General features: G+C 41.3%; 1 protein-coding gene across 1 annotated transcript; it reads right to left on the reverse strand.

Moving 5' to 3' along the window:
• Positions 1–336: 336 nt before the first annotated feature.
• Positions 337–4,470, reverse strand: LOC149299011 (transcription factor A, mitochondrial-like). Its single transcript, XM_089486824.1, has 7 exons — positions 4,394–4,470; positions 2,793–2,950; positions 2,368–2,438; positions 2,100–2,249; positions 1,591–1,686; positions 762–818; positions 337–585 (listed from the first exon to the last, which is right to left on the reverse strand). The coding sequence occupies exons 1-7, from the start codon at positions 4,468–4,470 to the stop codon at positions 337–339; spliced, it is 858 nt and encodes a 285-aa protein (XP_089342950.1).
• Positions 4,471–19,624: the final 15,154 nt, after the last annotated feature.

Here is a 19,624-nt window from a genome sequence, read left to right on the forward strand (position 1 = left end):
TGGTTTCCGATATCTCACAAACGTAATATGTAAAGATGCAAAAACTTGGTCTGATCATTTAAATGTTAGACATTGTGATCAAACTGGAGGGAGTTAATTTCATATGTAAAGACAAAAAAAAAAAGTTTGTCTGGAACATCTAAAGTTCTTTGGACTGATATTTCCAGATGTTTGCCCATCATAATATGAATAACTCCATACATTCCAACTTTTATACCATCGCAGGTTGAAATGTTTGCAGAACCATGACAAACTTACACTGAATGTGATCTTCCAGACCTTTTGCACCCAACAGTAAGAGGCAATAATAAAGTTTTACAAAGCCTTCTTAGGGTATTACTCTTCACGGTGTAGTGTGCTTTTGCGCTTTGTTTTTCCTTCTATTTCAGAACTTTTCAGTCTTTCTTTAGAGGTTTTCATCACAGAAGCCTTTGTTTGTGGCCTTCCCGCTCTTCGTCTTGGAGCCCGCTGTTTTTTTGCGGACCGAATAAGGTCATCACGTCCTATCTCCATCATGTGCTCCTCCCATGACTTCATCTCATTATCGTAGCGAATCTTGTCATCTTGGGCTAGCTGAATGTATGCCTGAAAAATATTTTCGACATCTCAGTTAACACAATCTAAGAGGCCACTCCATTTTTAATAAGATGTGTTATTTAATGCTGCAAAGCTACAGCACTTAATCAGACATGGGTTAAAATAATTGTAGTCCTCGTAATCTGCAGTTCGTATTAAAAAGGAAAGCATTTTCAAACACATACCTGCTTTTGGGAGTCATTTAGCTTTTCCCAGTCATCGCGTAGACTTTTTAACTTTGCCTAAGAAAAAACACACAAAAACAAATAAAAAGTCATGTATGTTCCAAAATGTATTCCCGTCCTACATCTTTACAGTTTTTCTTTATTTGTAGTACATCAACAAAATAACCGTTCCAACATCCAATCTCTGTCTTATTGTGGACATGACAGCAGACGTTAGATTAATTTAATTTTTAGAAGTAGAAGGCATAACGATGACGCAAGTATCATTGTATAACGCAGTTATATGTTTGCTTGATTTTAAGTAGACATCACCTTATAAATATCTCTAGATTTTGCATTCATTGCCACAATATCAATTAGTGGGCATTCAGTAGCACACGTTTGTTTTTTGAGCTGCAATATACTTGTTTTAAGCAAAAGCTATTCGATTACTGTTTGTTTACCAAATTTTGTTGGACTACAACTCCCAAAGCGATAAGCGAAGCTCAATGAAAGACGTGCTGATGTAACGAGGAGAACTCCTCCTTTAACAACTACGGATGCCCATCAATCAACATGCTGTTTTTAATAACACATCACTTTGAGCTACATGTGCAAAACAAACAGAGGTTTGATGTACATATTACCACAAGATACCCCGTCCTACAAACATGGTTCCTTCTACGTATTCTCCAAAACAGAGAGAAGAGAATGAGCCCAAGCGTTTACTATGCATGCACCTTTTTTCCGTGCCCTTTTAATGTAAACTATAGCAAAATCATGTATCCTATAGACCAAGTTGGCACCATTACATAAACATCAAAATCTCTGAAGGTGTTTGCTTACATACCGTTGTTGAAGTCCCTTTTTTTTCATGAAAGTGTTCAGACATGAAGATATTAAAGTCAGAGCGTGGCCTTTTGGGCTTTCCCAATGAAGTTAACTCCTGTGTAAGAAAAGAAATCAGAATGGGAAAAGGCTTGGGGGTGAAATGTATTTACTGTTCGTACATCGCTGAATAACCTGCAAAGGCAACTATATTTGGTTCGGTTGCTGCCTTTCGGAAACTTTTTGTGATAAGTCTTTCCCTTCCTTCTCAAGAACCGCCGATGTCTTGATTTACTTAGTTGAACCCAGTGTTTAACACTACATTCAAGGCAAGCCTATATTAACCACCTAGATTAATGTTCTAGCTTCTATATTCTCACCTATATATGACAGAAACTGCACAAATTCCAAAACAAAAATATTTTATGTAACTTATTATACGGAAGGAGAAAACCCCCTCTGTTACTTTTGCTAGATTAGATTACGACGCCTTTCTTTTGTATTTCTTTTACATTAAAATCTAATCCCTACCCTTTTTTTACGGATGTGTCTTCTTTTTTTCAGTTTATTTATCCTTTCAACTCTCAGGGCTTCCAATTCTACTGGAGACAGATTTTCTTTGTATTTCTTCAGTTCTTCGCTGTATTTCTGTTGCTCGGCTTTTGCAGCAGCTTTATATGGCTAAAAACGTTAAAAGAGACAGTCATGCAACTACAGGGGCTTTAGGCCAAAAAAAGATTAAAGCACAAGTCTGTAGGACTTTAAAAAATAATGTAAAGAAAGAAAGCAGGTTACTCACTTCTTTGGCTGAATCAGAAAGTCCATTCCATTCTATAGCAATCATTTTTGTAATTTCAACTATCTTGGCCTCTGTAAAACAAAAACTGGAAATCTCACAACTAATAAAGTGGCTTTACCAAATATTCTGAAAACCATAAGGAAACATGACATTATTAGTGTTATCATAAAATAGAAATCTTGAATGTGTGATCCCTGGGAACATCCAATAACTAATACAATTCCAAAGAATTTTTAGCCACATTTCCATTTAAAAAACTTCAGTGCACAGGGAGATATACTGTACTTAGGCTCTTTGTTTCTGGACACAACCTAGCTAGTTCTATGGTGGCTAGTAGAACATTTAACTCAAAGACAATAACATACAACTTGACAGTCGCATAAATTAAGAAATTCAATACATATTATAGAGCCCCCCCTTCTTACCTGGGAATTTTTTGCGCAGTATCGGTTGTTGTTGGACAGTGTAGCGAAAATATGCTGTCAGTGGTCTCTTTGGATGATCATCGGGAATGTGGGTTTTGGAAAACCACCTTACTCCAGAACACTGTATAGACGAGACGCTGCTCAGCAGGCTTCTGCATCTGGGGGGGGGGAGAAACATCTTCATGTAACTGTTTGCAGGCAAGTAAACAAGAAAACGGAAGGTGACAATACTCACGAAAGGCCCTCTCCCTGAGCTTACAGAATTGGCACAATGTGGAAATTATAGCGAAATGGTACAGAACCATCATGTAGGACATTGTCAACTTTTACTATTATATTTTTCCTCTCTCTCATTATATATATATATATATATATATATATATATATATATATATATATAGAATTTATTCTAACGTCCTCGGCATCTAACTACAGAGTGGGCAAAAAGTTCCCCTTGTTGTTAAACATTAAAATATATGGACAAATTAGTAATGCCAAATAAATTGTTTCTTGGATAAACCGTGTTTTGGAAATTAAGAAACCTTAAGGTGTTATATACCTCGGGGGAGAAAACATTATTGGGGAAAAAAATATTCAATTGCTCTGAAATGGACTGATTTGCTAGAATTCTGGTTATAGAACTGTAGATCACTAGAGTTTCCAAACAAATCAAGCAATAAATTTGAAACAAAGAAGCAATGTTTCTAGAGAGCAGAATACGGAGTGTCACCGACAGCAACCGCATACCATCTAACAGCGCGTACTATTTACCGCTTTCTACCTACGTGTTTGTCAGATATAACACATAATTACATCAGACCTTTATGTAATCACTAGCCTAACTTCCGTACATTTATTTTTAATAACCCATCAATACATCGTACAGTAAACGTCATGCGCCTTTAGGACTTCATGGCTGAACTCTACGTCTGTAGGTGGCCATGAGGGCATTCATTGTGTTAAAGAGATGGGTGGCAACAGTTAAGGCAAGTATTATCTGCCATAAAATCACAATTACTGCTGGGTAACAAATACTGTATTTAATACATAGGTAATTAACCGTTTGGTGATAATCAAGGGAACAATATAGAAATACATATATACACATATATGTATATTTGCACCCTAATGTTAATGACACCCCAAACTTCACTAACATAAGCTGAAATGATAATCAAAGCACACCAATACAAGGGTATTTGGGATAAGACATTTTGGTGCCTTTTACCTGTATATTAGTTATAGATTTATATAGCGCCATCATATACTGCAGTGCAATACAATGGTATTTGATAAAGCTAATCTAAACCATGAAAGTAACATTCTTAGCAAAATGAATATTTCAGCGCCGCGAGCTGACAGGTGCACCTGCTGCAGGTCATTAATACTGCAAATAGCTTGAGGGCTAAAATACGGTTTAACGCGTATAAAATACGGAGTTTATCTGGTACAGACAGAAAGGAGGTTTTATGTGTGGCCACTTCTTGCAGTGAAATGGGAGGAAAGGGGTTAAAGACAGACTCCAGTTTAACGGGAGTCGGACAGGTAAATGTGTTGCACAATATAAGAGGGTTGGTAACATCACTGGATTTGCCCGCCACCTTGTAGTCGATGCGAAGGGGAGCCCGACCGCCGATCTGACGATGACCCCCAATCCACGAGATATCAGAGATGCCATAACTGGACGAGCAATGCGATCACCCCGCTCAATCCACTACTTCCGGTCCCGGGACATGCTGGGAATGCTGTCACTTTGCGTCACTTCCCTTTTGCGCTCGCTTGTAAAAAGTACGGTGAAACCAATGACCATATGTATAAATGGTATTAATAATTACCACATTGATGAGGAATTAAATCACTTATGCAGCGGGTATCTGTATTATATCGATTCCCGGTTTACGCGCATTTAATGTGTCACGTATAGCCGGTGGTAATTGTTTGCTGTGCGACGTAAATGCTATACGAGGTCAGCGAGACTATTTATTAATCTCTTCATTGTCAAGAAGGTGATTGATTGGTGTTTTATTCATTCTACCAAGACCTCGGAAGTCGTATAATTATACATCGCACAAGAAGGCTCAGCATCCAACAAACATCTACAGCCAAGGGGATATATTATAACATCATTCTTAGTTCGTTAAATTTGCGACATGTCATATTACATGTAGTCACCAGCGCTACGGGATACCATAGCGATGTACAAAATAATAAAAATATCAGTAGCGTTATTAGATTGCGGAACCCATATACTCGGCATCAGTTTGTAGTCGGATGGATTTCAACGCTGTGCCCATAGGAAAGACGCCTTGTGAGCGTTCCATGTGGTTCCGGTTGATGTGCTGCGCATGCGCAGTGGGTAAGTAGATTCCTACGAGTATGGTAGCTACCAGGAGGGGCACGAGGGTAGACCCCTCAGAGGAGAGGGAAGGAGAGGAGCCCCGCGGACAGGTATGTTGGGATTACTTTAGATTTCTTGCAACGTAGCGTATCGGGGTTACCTACTAACCAGTTTGTTTTACATGCGGTGAAGAGTGTGCACTGAGAAGGCTAATGTCGGCTTGGCTTTCCCGCATTATATACCGGGTTTATTCACTAAAGGGACAGATGAAAATGGAGTTGTGTGTTTAACTCTCTCGCTTCAGGGCCAACATCGGCAGGTTACTCCTGATAGGACGGCTGATCGGGCCCTGTATAACTTAAATGTGTAAAAAGATTTTAAAGCACTCTGGCTGGATGAACTATACATTATGCAGGGCCAGCCAAGCTCTTTCTCCATTAGGATATTCATAACGTGAAGTCATGGAGCTGAAGCAGCCATGCATATTATATACGGGGAGGGTGCCTATGGCCCCATTATATCATGTTTAATAATTAATCTATATAACTAGTTGTATTGTAGTGTTATGGGGAAAATGATTTCCTGCTATCCATGGGCCTCGTATTTAATGGATCTTCTTTTTTTAACTGTTTATATAAATAACATTATGAAATATAAGTGCTTTATTTCATTTTACAGCTTTTTTTCAGTATACCTTCCATGGACACAGCTGTAATTCTTGTCTTTCCTTTTATACTTGATTTTAATAGAAATACTGGTTTTGAAGAGGCATGGTACATTAAAAAAAATAAATATGTAAGATATGAATTCTTTATGAATATTTTTTTAAAACATATTTTGCAACAATGAGACAAACCATAGGTTCATTTGTGAAATACTCTTTGTTTAACAATAATATTTAAGGTTATTTGTTATTGTTTTTATCTTTGGCAGCCTGCCATGGATGTCACAACTCCAGCATCTCAAGTGAAAACACGAAGCAGGGTGAAGAGAGAATCTCAGTCGGAAGAGGCTGGTGGCAACGATGTAGATGTAGAATCCACCATAAATGTTACTGCTAACCCATCCGAGTCACTGAAGCTTGGTGCACAAGTAGTCACCAGAAGAAGACGCAAAAGCGGGCAGTCAGATGGCGATGTTTCTGAAGCAGATTCTACCACATCGAGTCATTCCACAAGAACAAGTCGGAGTAGACAAGCTGGATCCAGTTTGACTGATTCTGCAAGGAAACTAAGAAGCCACAGATCACTTTTGGTGTCTGAGCCAATCCCAGAGTCCAAGGAGGATGGGGATATATCTGAAGCAGAATCAAATTGTTCTTCAGCTTCTTCTAGAGTTAAAAAAAGACAGTCTGCAACAATTTTAAGCTTGATAACTAGAAGTAGCAGATCTGTTTTAGCACGTGAGTCTGTCATCAATATTAAGGAAGATACTGAGGTTTCTGAGACAGAGTCTAACTGTTCTTCTGTGTCAGGGATTCGTAGTGTTAGAAGTAGAAATAAGAGTGGTATCCGTATTCCAAAATGCCCATCTCCTCCTGTTGTTGAGTCCTTAGCCGATGAAATATCTGATGCTGAATCTTGCAGTTCTGGTATTTCAGCGCGACCTATTGCCAGACGGTTAAGTATGAGAAATAAATATAAATCGCTACAAGTTAACGAGCTTTCCAATGAAGCCAAAAGTGAAGCTGCTCAAAAACTAGAAACGCCAATAAAGCATGAGATGGTATGTGGTGCAAGAGTCTCAGAACTTATGTGTTCAGAGAATAGTTTGTCAGAGACAACACTGTCCTCTCCACGAAGGAGTGTTAGGATTGGTCAAAATAATGTCACATCGATGCCTGTAACTGAACCACCAGTTGAAGAACATACAATAGAAATGCCTAACAAGACATCTGATGAAGAGGACAGGGAAAAGTCCACCTGCAGAAATCTATCTGAAAGTTTTGTTGAATCGCCATCAACAAAAATTAGTTTGAAATCTGAGGATGCCATAGATCAAAGTGGCAACTCTGAAAATATGGTGATGGATGTTGAACTTCATTCTTCAGAGTCAAGTGACACCACGAAGGAGACTGCTCTTATTTTGTCCACTGACAGTAGCAGGGAAATTCCTAAAGAAACAGAGAATGACCTGGGTGAAGATAAATGTAATGAGGTACCTCATGCAAAGATAAGTTTATTACTTGATAGCGATGACAGTGACCAAACAGAAGAAAGTGATGAAGAAGAGTTTGAGGAGGAGGTGGAATGCAGCAACACATTTGGTGATAATGGAAAAGAGTCAGTGGCGTCCCATCAGCTTTCAGAAGAATTATTGGGAGATGGCCTCTTTGTTATTGACACCAAACCCGGGATAGACTCTAGTGAAAGGTATTATTTGGATTCTAAAGAAGATGATGCAGAAGTAGAAGATAAAAAGGAAGAAGATGGTGAGCCATGTAAATCTAGTGACGATGATGATTTTATTGATGAAGACGCAGATGATGACGATGATGCACTATTGAACAAACCCAAAACGGGATTGTAAGTGTTAAAACAATATCGAAAGCAGAATACTCAGTATTGCTTTTTGAAACCTGTACTTGAAGTTAAGAGTGGTAGCAGATGTGTTTTGTTTCTGTAGCTGTGCTGTTTTAATTGAACTATACTGATAGCTGTATAGCAGATAAGACATGCTTTCATTGTGGAAAGTTGAATGCCTTGCTGTCCCAATTGGATGGAGCAGGAACCAACATAAATGGATGTATTATACATCCCAGGTATCAGTGCACCTATGAATTATTTTAAACGGAATTATATTCTGTCATAATTTGCTCTGTCTGAAAAGTCCAGCAAAAACTTCAGGTTTGCATGATATAGCAGTTAGATGCACAGGAGATATTACATATGAAATAGTTATTCTCGTTATCAGAACAGGCAAGCACAGATTTGGAAAGTAGGAAAAATGTCTTGAGTGTTAAAGCATAGGTGTGGTTCCCAATAACGCATACGCTAGTGTAATTAGTATTTGCAGACAATTATAACAAAACTAAAAATACTGATCTGACAAAACTGTTTTACATCAGTTCCACACACACTAAGCGATACCCAGCAGTGTAACTAATATACAAAACATAAGAAAAACTGTTTACTCCTTTTGTCATAATGGACATTTTCACATACAGCCATGAGAAAAACAAAGTACACCCTCTGGATTCTATGGTTTTACATATTGGGACATAATAATCATCTGTTCCTTAGCAGGTCTAAAGAAATGGGCAAAAACAACCTCAGATGAACAACACATGACATGCACAGTGTCATTGTTAATTCAACAGAAGTAAAGCCAAAATGATGGGGAGCAACGATTGCTTCTCAAAGGTCGTTGCTGATGTCTTTCCTCCTCGGCACTGTTAACATGCACCTTAATGCTCCAGACCAGCAAACTGCTAAAACTTTCATTTTTACAGATGTGGTCACGCTTGCTAATGATAAATTAATCAAGGGCAGTTGATTGACAGCACCTGTCTGCTACATCGCATAATTCCTATGGAAGGGCTTACTTGGTTTTTCACACATAGCTTCTCCATTTTGGCTTTTCGTTTGAATAAATCCTGACACTGTATAATATGTCATGTGTTGTTCATCTGAGGTTGTAATTACTTTATTTATAGACCTTCTAAGGAACATATAATTGTTATTATATCCTGATATGTAAAACTAGATTTCAAAGAGGGTGTACTTTCTTTTTCACACGAATGTATGTGCAGCTCTACTTCCAGCAGAAGTCACAAAACTCCTGTTGCACAATAGTGTCATGTATACTTTGCTTTTAGTAGTTTTGTGGATTCGTTCTAAAATATTAAGTATTTAATATTATTGTTTTTTGTTCTTCAGTTCATTATCAACCAGTATAGACACAGGGCTGAAAATGAAGGACTTAGGGGGCTTATATATCAATTTTGATGCCTCAAAGCCAAACCCTGGACCGAGTGTGCTTCAAAAAATGAAGCAGGGACATAAAAAGAATGACGAGGTAACTACTTTTTATTAAATTTGTTTAATTGCATTACAGCTAACAATTCGTCTGGAGGTGAATGTATGTGTTTGTTTTTGCTTCCTTTAGGCTAGGTTTCCACTTGGGTTTTTGTCCTGCGTTTTTTTTCTTGATGAAAAACGCCAAGAAAACTGCCACTGCATTTTTCTGCGTTTTGGCGTTTTTTTCTGGAGTTTTTTCTGGCGTTTTAGCCTTTCTGTGGAAATTGCTTTTTTTGACCTTAGGCAGTTTTTCCAGCCTTTACAAGTTAGAAGTTTCACCCAGCTAAAAGGGATTCGGATAAATGGCAAGTATCTGCCCCCTGATGTCATTTACTTGGTAGAGTTCTACTTAAACGCCCCGGCGGACCCTTTTGTCACTTTTCTGTGGTTTGTAAGGCATGCTTTATTCCGAATGTCTGCTCCTCTAGGAAGATTGGCCCCAAATGATGGTGCAAATTGTTTGCTGTTGCTTTTGGCACGCAGGATCCAGTTGATGTGTCGCGTATGTTTGTTTGTAATGGCATGTTTGTTCCAAATGGTGTAGAATTCAATATGAACTTTGTTTTGTGTGAAACTGTTTGTTTCCAGCCTATTTCTCGTAGGACACACAGATACTGGGTCCATCCTCTGCATTGTAACTGTGGAAAAAAACGCCATAAAAAACGCCAAGGCAATAAACCCACATGGCTTTTTCATGGCGTTTTTTTCTCTCCCATAGACTTCTATTGGAGAAAAACGCCAAGATTTCCTTGCAAAAAACGCCAGAGTGTCAACATGCTGCGATTTAGAAAAACTGCCACAGAGCCCAAAAAAGCAGAAAAACGCCAAAGAGGACTGAAAAAACGCCAAACAAAAAAACGCCAAGTGGATATGGCATTCTGCGATTTCCTATTGAAGAACAGCTAACATCTGGCTGCTGCGTTTTTTCACTAAAAAAACGCCAGGTGGCGCTATTGGCGTTTTTATGGGCGTTTTTAGCTAAAAAAAACCAAGTGGAAACCTAGCCTTAAGATGTTGTTCTACCTACTCCCCTGATTTTGAAATTGTTATGACCAAAGTCAGCATTAGAAACATCATGCCCTGTAGTGTTTAATGCAGAAACCCTACTTGACGTGGTTAGCTCAAATACAAAAAGTTTTAAGTAGACTGCTGCAGTCCCCATACTCTTTAAGCATTATAAAAAAGTTTCCCCAATTCATTTCCTTTCGTTAAGTGTGATTTTTTTTTTTTATTTTAAGCGAGAATTACATTTCACGTTTTCTTTTCAGCTCTTGAAGAACAGTGTCATAACTCCCGACTTTGAGAAAAACGATTGTGTCCCATCCAATCGAATGCATTTGAGAAAGTTGAAAAAACTACGTAGGGTAAGTGTTTATCCTGGATGATAGCTAACTGGTTACCATCTCTGTTGATGTACCAGTACATCTATAAATGGGATACCAGTATACCCAGCATCTAGCATTTTTTTTTCTCCTCTTTAGTATTTCTGGCTTTCTGCTGACAGATTGGGTGTATTGGTGCTTGGGAGAAGAGACCTTAGATGGTTTGTCCAGACCTCCTGGGATCTTTGCTTGTTGAATCGGCAATGCTGGCGATCAGTAAAAAAATGTTTAATTTTTAGCAAGTCCTAAAATTGGCATTGGCCATTTTAAAATACCCTGGGGTGTCTAGTTTTCAAAAAATATATGGTTTGATGGGGTCAGAGGACATGGGGTCAGAATGACCAGATTTGAAAGAAAGAAAAAAGGTTTTGAAATAGCAATACGCTACTTGCACTCATTGCCCTATAACTTTCTAAACTCAGGACAAATATTACATTAGATTTTGTACATGAGTAAAAGGCATTTCAAATAAAAAAATCAGAAAATGATCAAAATGGTATCAAAAGAAAGCCCTTGTCCTGCAAGGAACAGTAATTTGTGTGGGCACACTAAATGAGAGAGAAGAAAATTACAGCTAAACACAAGCGCCACATAAATATTACAACAGCCTTGGTACAAAAAGAAAGATGAGTCCTTAAGGGGTTAAATTAATGGGAAGTCAAGTGTGCCCAAGCATATATTGCAGTGCATTCTGAATACATTTGCTGGCTAATTGGATGTGGCTGTAATAATGTTTGAAGGCATTTATCCTCAATAATAGCAATGCATATAATGATTTCCTTAATACACCAGGCAGTATTCTTAGTTTTTGTGTAATTATTACAGTTAGTGATGTCCTATTTCCATTTTGTTCGGTAGCAAGAGCGAGAAAAGACCACTGGACAGGGCTGGTTTGACATGAAAGCTCCAGAACTAACTGATGAACTGAAGAATGACCTCAAGGCCTTAAAAATGAGGTCGGCGATGGACCCAAAACGCTTCTACAAGAAAAATGACCGAGATGGCTTTCCTAAATATTTTCAGGTATAAACTCTTGTGGCATTTTAACCCCAAACACCAGACAAACCCATACATGTGGGGTATGACTGAACTCGGGAGATGTTCCTGAACACATATTAGGGTGTTGTTTGATAGTGACGTATACCTGGAGCTATAAATTTATACCCAAAGTACAATTTGTGTGAAAAAAATACTACCACAAAGTGTGGCAAAGGCTGGTGGTAGAATCTGATGCATGGAAAGGGTTAAATACTACCATTTTAAGTACCTTGGGGTGTCTAGTTTTCAAAAATATATGGTTTTATGAGGTAAATTGTAGTGGCCAGGCTCAAAGATAGGGCATAGGCACAGACTGACCAAAATAGGGGAAAAAAAGCGAATCCTGAGCACATCCTTCTGGAACTTCTTACAAACATGTATAGTATAAGGCTATGGGGATGTATACGTGGAAAAACAGCTTTTCAGAGTGGAATTTATTTTCTAGGTTGGAACAGTTGTTGATAACCCCATAGACTTCTATCATTCTCGAATCCCAAAGAAGGAAAGGAAGAGAACAATTGTTGAAGAGCTTCTTGCAGACGCAGAGTTTAGAAGGTAATGCTCCTGGGACTATGCCTTCAAATTCGTGACCCAGTAGTCTTCTGTGGTTACATCATACTTGCACAACTAGAAATCCAGCATAATTTAGCCGACCTAGTCATTACCCTCGCAGCATAACTTAATTACCAAAACATGTTTGGCCATTTCATCTTTTCTCAAGTTAAAACATCTGGTTTGAAAATACATCAAATTTTAGCAAAAAAGTTTAATCAATTAATTGTGCTTTTGCTCAAGTGACGAGTTTATTCCTGAACCTTTTCTTTCAACTGCCTTACATTATGAAGGGCAAACAGTAGCAGCTCTCTCAAGCACAAAGAGTTGAGCGGACCTTGTGTAATGCATAATTTAATGGTTGAATTAAGACATTTGCTAATTTAACTATGCAGGGCTAGCCAAACAATTCCTGCAGCAGAGACTTACTGGGGTTGGCTCTTTATATGTAGTTAGGTGATAGAAGTAATACTTTTAGTGAACAGACACCAATGTGCTTTGTTAAACTTTTCACTTACTATTTCAGGTACAACAAAAAGAAATACCAAGAGATCATTGCAGAAAAGACAGCTCAGGCGGAAGGGAAAAAGAAACGCAAAAAGAAGAAATTCAGAAATTAATCAAGTTTGCTGATTTTATGAAAGCACTAACTCTGCTTTTCAACTAAATAAATAACCAGGAAAAACAAAGCTTTGTACGACTGAATCAAAATCTAATTATCAGAACAATTCTTACATGCCTGTATCTATTTTTTCTCGTTTTGTTAGACTGCATTTATCTTAACTTCATTTCAGCTTTAAGGAGTAAGTTCTGCTTTAACCCCTTAACGTCCATAGGCGGGTCAGGCACGTCATGCAAAACGGTCACTTAACGACCTATGACGTGCCTGCACGTCATCAGACTTAAACAAGCTTAGAAAGTGATCAACGATCACTTTGTAAGCTTAAACGGTGTTGCTGTAATGCCTCGATGTAGAGGCATTCAGCAACACCGAGATCGGCATGATGGGCCATGGCTGGCCCCTTCCCGGGGCGTCAACATCCGCCATACATTGTATGGTGGCGGATGCCCATTTTAAAAGCGTTTCAGTGGTGTCGCTGGAATGCCTCGATCAGGAGGCATCCAGCGACACCAAATACTTACCCCAGGGCGGGCTGTGACCGCTCCGGAGAGCGGTCACAGCCGCAGCTGCACGCAGTCTTCGCCATCCGCAAGATGGCGGCGGCCCAGGAAAAAAATAAAGTTGAAACAGTTTGCTAGACTGTCTCCAGACCCTCTAGAGAACTCTGGCTCCACTTGCAGGTTGAATACAGGTACTGCATTCAACCATACAAGTCAACAGAGCCCAGCTTTCTAATCACTATGCGATTAGTAAAATATTTAAAAAAAAAAATTAAAAAGAAAAAGCTTAAAAAAAACATGGTAACATTTAAAAATTATTATGCTTTAGAGGAACTATCCAGTTCCAGCAAAATGTAAAAAAAAAAAAGTCCAAAAAGAGTAAAATAAAAAAATAAAGTTTATTATTATGAGCAAGTGCTAAAATTAGCGCTGTATCTTCCCAAAAAGCCTGACGTGGAAAATTTTAAATAAAAGCATGGGGTGTCTAATTTAAAAAAATGAATGGTTTGATGGGGTAAATTGGAGTGGCCGGGCTCAAAGATAGGGCATAGGCACAGACTGACCGAAATGGGGGGGGGGGGGAGCGCACTTCCAAAATGTGGCATTTTAACCCCAAACACCAGACAAACCCATACATGTGGGGTATGACTGAACTCGGGAGATGTTCCTGAACACATATTAGGGTGTTGTTTGATAGTGACATATACCTGGAGCTATAAATTTATACCCAAAGTACAATTTGTGTGAAAAAAATACTACCACAAAGTGGCAAAGGCTGGTGGTAGAATCTGATGCATGGAAAGGGTTAAATACTACCATTTTAAGTACCTTGGGGTGTCTAGTTTTCAAAAATATATGGTTTTATGAGGTAAATTGTAGTGGCCAGGCTCAGATAGGGCATAGGCACAGACTGACCAAAATATGGAGAAAAAAAAAAGCGCACTTCCCAAATGTGGCCTTTTAACCCCAAACAGCAGTCAAACCCATGCATGGGTGGTATCACTGTACTCGAGAGATGTTGTTGAACACATATTAGGGTGTTGTTTGATAGTGACGTATACCTGGAGCTATAAATGTATACCCAAAGTACAATTTGTGTAAAAAAAAAAAATACTAACACAAAGTGTTATATTCAAACCATGTTTTAAATGATAATCTATTTGATAGTCACCCAGATTATTTTCGGATTCACTATGAACACAGTCTTGATCAGCTGTCTGAGTTCCATGTAAACAATGCATATTAAATAAATAAATAAAAAAACTCCCTTACAACTAAGGAAGTGTAAAACGCTGAATAAGAGCTAGGTCTGCATATGAGAAACAATTGGTAAAGTACAATAACTTCCGAATGTAGTTATGTGCACTGAGAAGGGGAAAAAAAGCACTGCTGCTGAATACATGTATATATAGCATAATCGCTGATACATATTAAGCCATATTATAAAGAATAAGTCCACACTGCTAATACGCATATTGGCTTTTATAATCAAAGATACTAATTTTGCATTTAAGTACATGTGATCATAATTATTACTATGATGTATGCAAAATCTCGTTACTGAATCTATAACTATGCAGATGACTTGCCATAGATTTGCAACATTGGTAGGCTTTGTTTTTTTGATTGTTAGCCAATAAAAAAAAAGATCATTAAGAAACAGGAAGTTCTACTTACCGAGAGCTTCTTTTCCCTGCCAATCCCTGGTGACACTAAGGATAGACTCCTCCTCCTCCGTACCTGAGATAGGGCAGGACTCAAAAAACTTAAAAGCTCCTACTAACTCCAGTGAATACCAAAGACCACACAGTTAAAGCAATCTGATGCACCAAAAATTTTATTTTAGGGAGGGAACAAAAACGTGTCACCAGGGATTGGCAGGGAAAAGAAGCTCTCGGTAAGTAGAACTTCCTGTTTCCCTGCCATCCCAGGTGACACTAAGGATAGATGTACCAAAGCAGAAGGGTGGGTAGACTTAAGGAGACAAAACAGCTTCAAGGACCTTCCGACCAAAAAGAGAGTCCTCCTGAGCCATCTGGTCGAGACGGTAATTCTGTACAAAAGCGTGGAGAGTTCGCCAAGTAGCCGCCTTGCAGATCTGGTCAGGCGAAATACAGCATCTTTCGGCCCAGGAAGTGGAGACCGCCCTAATAGAGTGGGCACGGATCCCCACAGGAGCAGGTTGGCCAGCCGCAGAATATGCCAAGTTGATGGTCGCAACAATCCACTTAGCGATGGAAGACTTGGAGATGCTGACACCTCTGTTGGGCCCTGAAGAGGCCACAAACGAGAGGACTTACGCAGGGGCAGAGTCCGTTCCAAATAGATGGTGAGGCATCTCTTCAGATCGAGAGAGTGGAGAGCTTCTTCTTCAGCTGAGCCAGGAGCAGGAAAAAAGGTAGGCAGCACGATCTGATTCTTGTGGAAAGCCGACTGAACCTTGGGTGCAAATTCCGGTGGTAGAGAGAGAACCACCTTATCCGGGAAAAAACGGAGAAACGGTTCCTTCATAGACAGAGCCTGAAGTTCACAAATCCGACAAGCAGAAGTAATGGCTACTAAAAAGGCCGTCTTCAGCGATAGAAAATACAGAGAAACCGACTGAAGAGGCTCAAAAGGAGGTAACGTGAGTCTACGAAGGACGAGATTCAAGTCCCATGGAACCATTCTGGTGACAGAACGAGGACGCATCCGGACAATGGCCTTGGTAAAACGTCTAACCGCAGGCAGAGATATAAGCTCAAACCCCAGGAGAGCACTGATGGCAGAAATATGCACCCTGATAGTGGAAGGTTGAAGCCCACTGTCGAATCCCTCTTGTAAGAAATCCAAAATGGAGGCCGAGGAACCTGAAGATGGCAAAATTCCCCTGGAACAACACCAACTGTGAAATCTCTTCCAGATCTTAATGTACTGCAGAGAGGTAACCCTCTTTCTACTCTGCAGAAGAGTTTCAGCCACACGGAAAGAAAAACCTTGCGCTCTCTGCAGTTCGCGTTCAACCTCCAGGCCGTCAGGTGGAACACGGCAGGGTTTGGGTGCAGGAATGAACCCTGATGCAGAAGGTCTCTCCAAGCCGGGAGCTTCAGAGGGGGAGAGAGACCTAGAGTGATCAAGTCTGAATACCAGACACGCTTGGGCCAGTCTGGTGCTATTAGGATCACGGAGGCATGATCCTTCTTGATCTTTTGTAGGACCCTGGAGATCAGAGCAAACGGAGGAAAAACGTAGGCGAGACGGAAATTCCACTCCTGGGTGAAGGCATCTATTGCCAAAGGATGATACTGAGGCTTGAGGGAAAAGAAGACAGGAATCTGAGCATTGTCTCTGGATGCCATCAGGTCGACCTCGGGTAAGCCCCACTGTTGGACGATGAGGTCGAAGGCTGCCGGATGCAGAGCCCATTCGCCGCTCAGTACCGGAGTTCTGCTCAGGAAATCCGCTTGAGAGTTCAGAGTCCCTCTGAGGTGGATAGCAGACAGAGTCATGAGACGGGACTCTGCCCAAAAGGAAATCCTGAGTGATATACGGAGAAGTCGAGGACTTCTTGTGCCCCCCTGTCTGTTGACATAGGCTACTACAGCCTGATTGTCGGAGCAGATGTTCCCAGTGATGCAGAGCCCTTTCTACTGCAAGCAATTCCAGACAGTTTGAAGGAAAAGCTTTGCAGCTGGAGACCAGAGACCCTGCATGAATAGGTTCTGATACGTAGAGCCCCACCCCTTGATGCCGGCGTCGGTGGTGAGAAGAACCTTGGAGACAAGAGACCATCTTCTCCCTGCAGCAAGGATGTTTTGTTGGAGCCACCAGGCGAGGGAGGCTCTGACATGCGGTGGAAGACAGACAAGCCTGTCCAGAGCCAAAGGGTTGTCTTCTAGATGGTTGAGGATAAATCTTTGAAGAATTCTCATGTGGGCCAGAGCCCAGGGCACCGCATACCTTGCGGAGACCATCTTGCCCAACAGGGACATGCATAACCTCAAGGAGCTTCGGTGCGCAGAGCGAACCCTGTGTACTAGGAGCCGAATCCCCTTGATCCTGGCAGGAGGAAGGAAAGCTTTCCCGGAGCAGGAATCCAGGCGAAGACCCAGAAACATCAGTTGTTGAGAGGGAATGGTGTAGGATTTGTCCCAGTTCAGAATCCAGCCGAGATCTTGTAAGGTGAACCCGAAGAACCCGAAGAATCTGCGCTGTCCGGGCATGTATAAGCCAATCGTCCAGATAAGGAATGACTGAAATTCCCTGAACCCGGAAATGCGCTGCCACGACTGCCAAAAGTTTTGTGAAGACTCTTGGGGCCGCTGACAATCCGAATGGAAGGGCTTCAAACTGAAAATGCTGGAGTTGAACCTCGAGGAATCGCCACTCTCAGGAAATGTTGATGCGATGGATGGATGGGAACGTGGAAATATGCATCCTTCAGATCCAATGAAGCCGTGAAATCGTAAGGTGTCGAGGGTGGATCTCACGGTTTCCATCTTGAACTGGACAAAAAGCGTAAAGTCTATGATGAGACGAAGACCTCTCGGCTTCTTGGGGACCAGAAAAACCGGAGAATAAACCCCCTGGCCTTGTTCTGGCCAAGGAACAGGAACCAGGACTCTGAGGTCTGTCAACTGTTGAATCGTGGATAACAGGACCGACCGCCTTACCTGGTCTGGAGGAAGGCGGGAGATCAAAAAACGGTCTGAAGGCCTGGTCCTGAATTGAAGACGATAGCCGTGTGATACAATGGCACTCACCCAAGGGTCTCGGGTGAGTGAGAACCAATTGTCCCTGAAAAATCGGAGCCTTCCTCCCACCGTAATGGAAGAGGTGTCATGCAGAGTTCTTGGGGTCTTGAAACGCTTTGGGAAAGGCGAGTCTGTCAAATCTCCCCCTCCCTTGAGGGAATCTGCCTCGGAAGTTCTGTTCTCTGGACGAGGGGTTGAATCTAGAACTATGGCCCCTAGATTGTCCCGGGAAGAATGGGCGAAAGGACTGCCGTCTTTTAGAAGGAGGCTTTCGCTGGGGCATCCAATGCTTGTCCCCTGTGGTTTTCTCCAAAAGGGACTCCAGCTCTTCCCCGAATAAAGTCTTACCCTTAAAAGGGATATTAAGAAGCCTGTTTTTAGAGGCACTATCCACTGCCCAGGCCTTAAGCCACAAGGCCCTTCTGGCTGCAACTGAAAACGCCGAAGCTCTGGCTGTCATTCTGATGTTTTCAATGGAGGCATCACAGAGAAAATCCACAGCCAATCTCACTGCAGCAACATTCTTGAGAATGTTCTCCCTGGGGGTCTTGGCAGCAATATCCTCCTCTATCTGGGAGAGCCAAATCTTGATTGCTCTGGAGACTGAGGCAGAAGCAATACCTGGTTTAAGGACCGCAGCAGAAGCCTCAAAAGATTTCTTTCTGGAGACCCTCATAACAGCAGTGTCTACCAGTGGGGTAGCACAGAACTGAGTAAAGTCTTCATCAAAGGGAAACATGCGCTTAACCCTTCTGGACAGGTTAACCCTCCTTTCCTGGTGGTGCCATTCCTGCTTGATAATGTCTGATAGTGCAGGATGAACAGGAAGAGGCGGACTGCTTGGAGAAGCTGGTACCAAAGAACGGGTCACTCTTCTGGGTGGAAGACTCCTCCAAATGCATGGCTGACCTAACAGCGGAAATCAAAGTCTCAATCTCTTCCACCGGGAACAAAAAAGAGCTCTCCTCCCGGATCTCTCCTTCCTCCGAGGAACCTTCCTCTACCTCAGGATAGTCAAATTCAGAGTCAGAAAACAAAGGCTGATGTCCCAGAAGAGCGGGATCTTGCGCTGCCGGAAGGTGGTGATAGGCAGGAACAGGAACGGTCTGACGGAAGGCAGAGAAGGTAGACTGCATCTCCTCTTTAAGCCAGGTCAAGAACTCTCTACCCCCAGACAGCTCAGAATCCGCTACAGATCTCAGGCAAGCGGAGCAGAGCTTCTTCCTTGAATCCTGCAACGCCTTGTGACACCCAGAACATTGGGCATGCTTGGACTTAGTAACAGCTTTCTTAGGCTTGTCCTCAACAGAGGGCGGCTCAGAGTTATCCGGGGCTGACATATCTAAAGACGTAACAGCACCCAGCCAAACAGCAGGAACACACAAAGAAATAAAATCACCTACCTTCATATATACTGAAAACAGGGTGCTGGAATCAGGCAGTAATCCGCAACAGCGGAGGATTGGAGCCAAAAAAATCAAATTTTGAATGAAAACGAGGCTTGAAACGCACTACAGGAAGTGCAAGAGCCCGGACCGGAAGTCAGCCGCCGCCATTAAGCCCCTGATCCAGTGACCGGCAAGCCTCCCAGGTAGCAAGAGGTGCACCGGTTCTACCCTGGTGACTGCAACAGCAGACCAGGATGAAT

The sequence above is a fragment of the Sceloporus occidentalis genome, unplaced genomic scaffold, assembly GCF_023333645.1.
Source record: "Sceloporus occidentalis isolate IW3139 unplaced genomic scaffold, rSceOcc1.0.p SCAF_30, whole genome shotgun sequence".
NCBI lineage: Eukaryota > Metazoa > Chordata > Lepidosauria > Squamata > Phrynosomatidae > Sceloporus > Sceloporus occidentalis.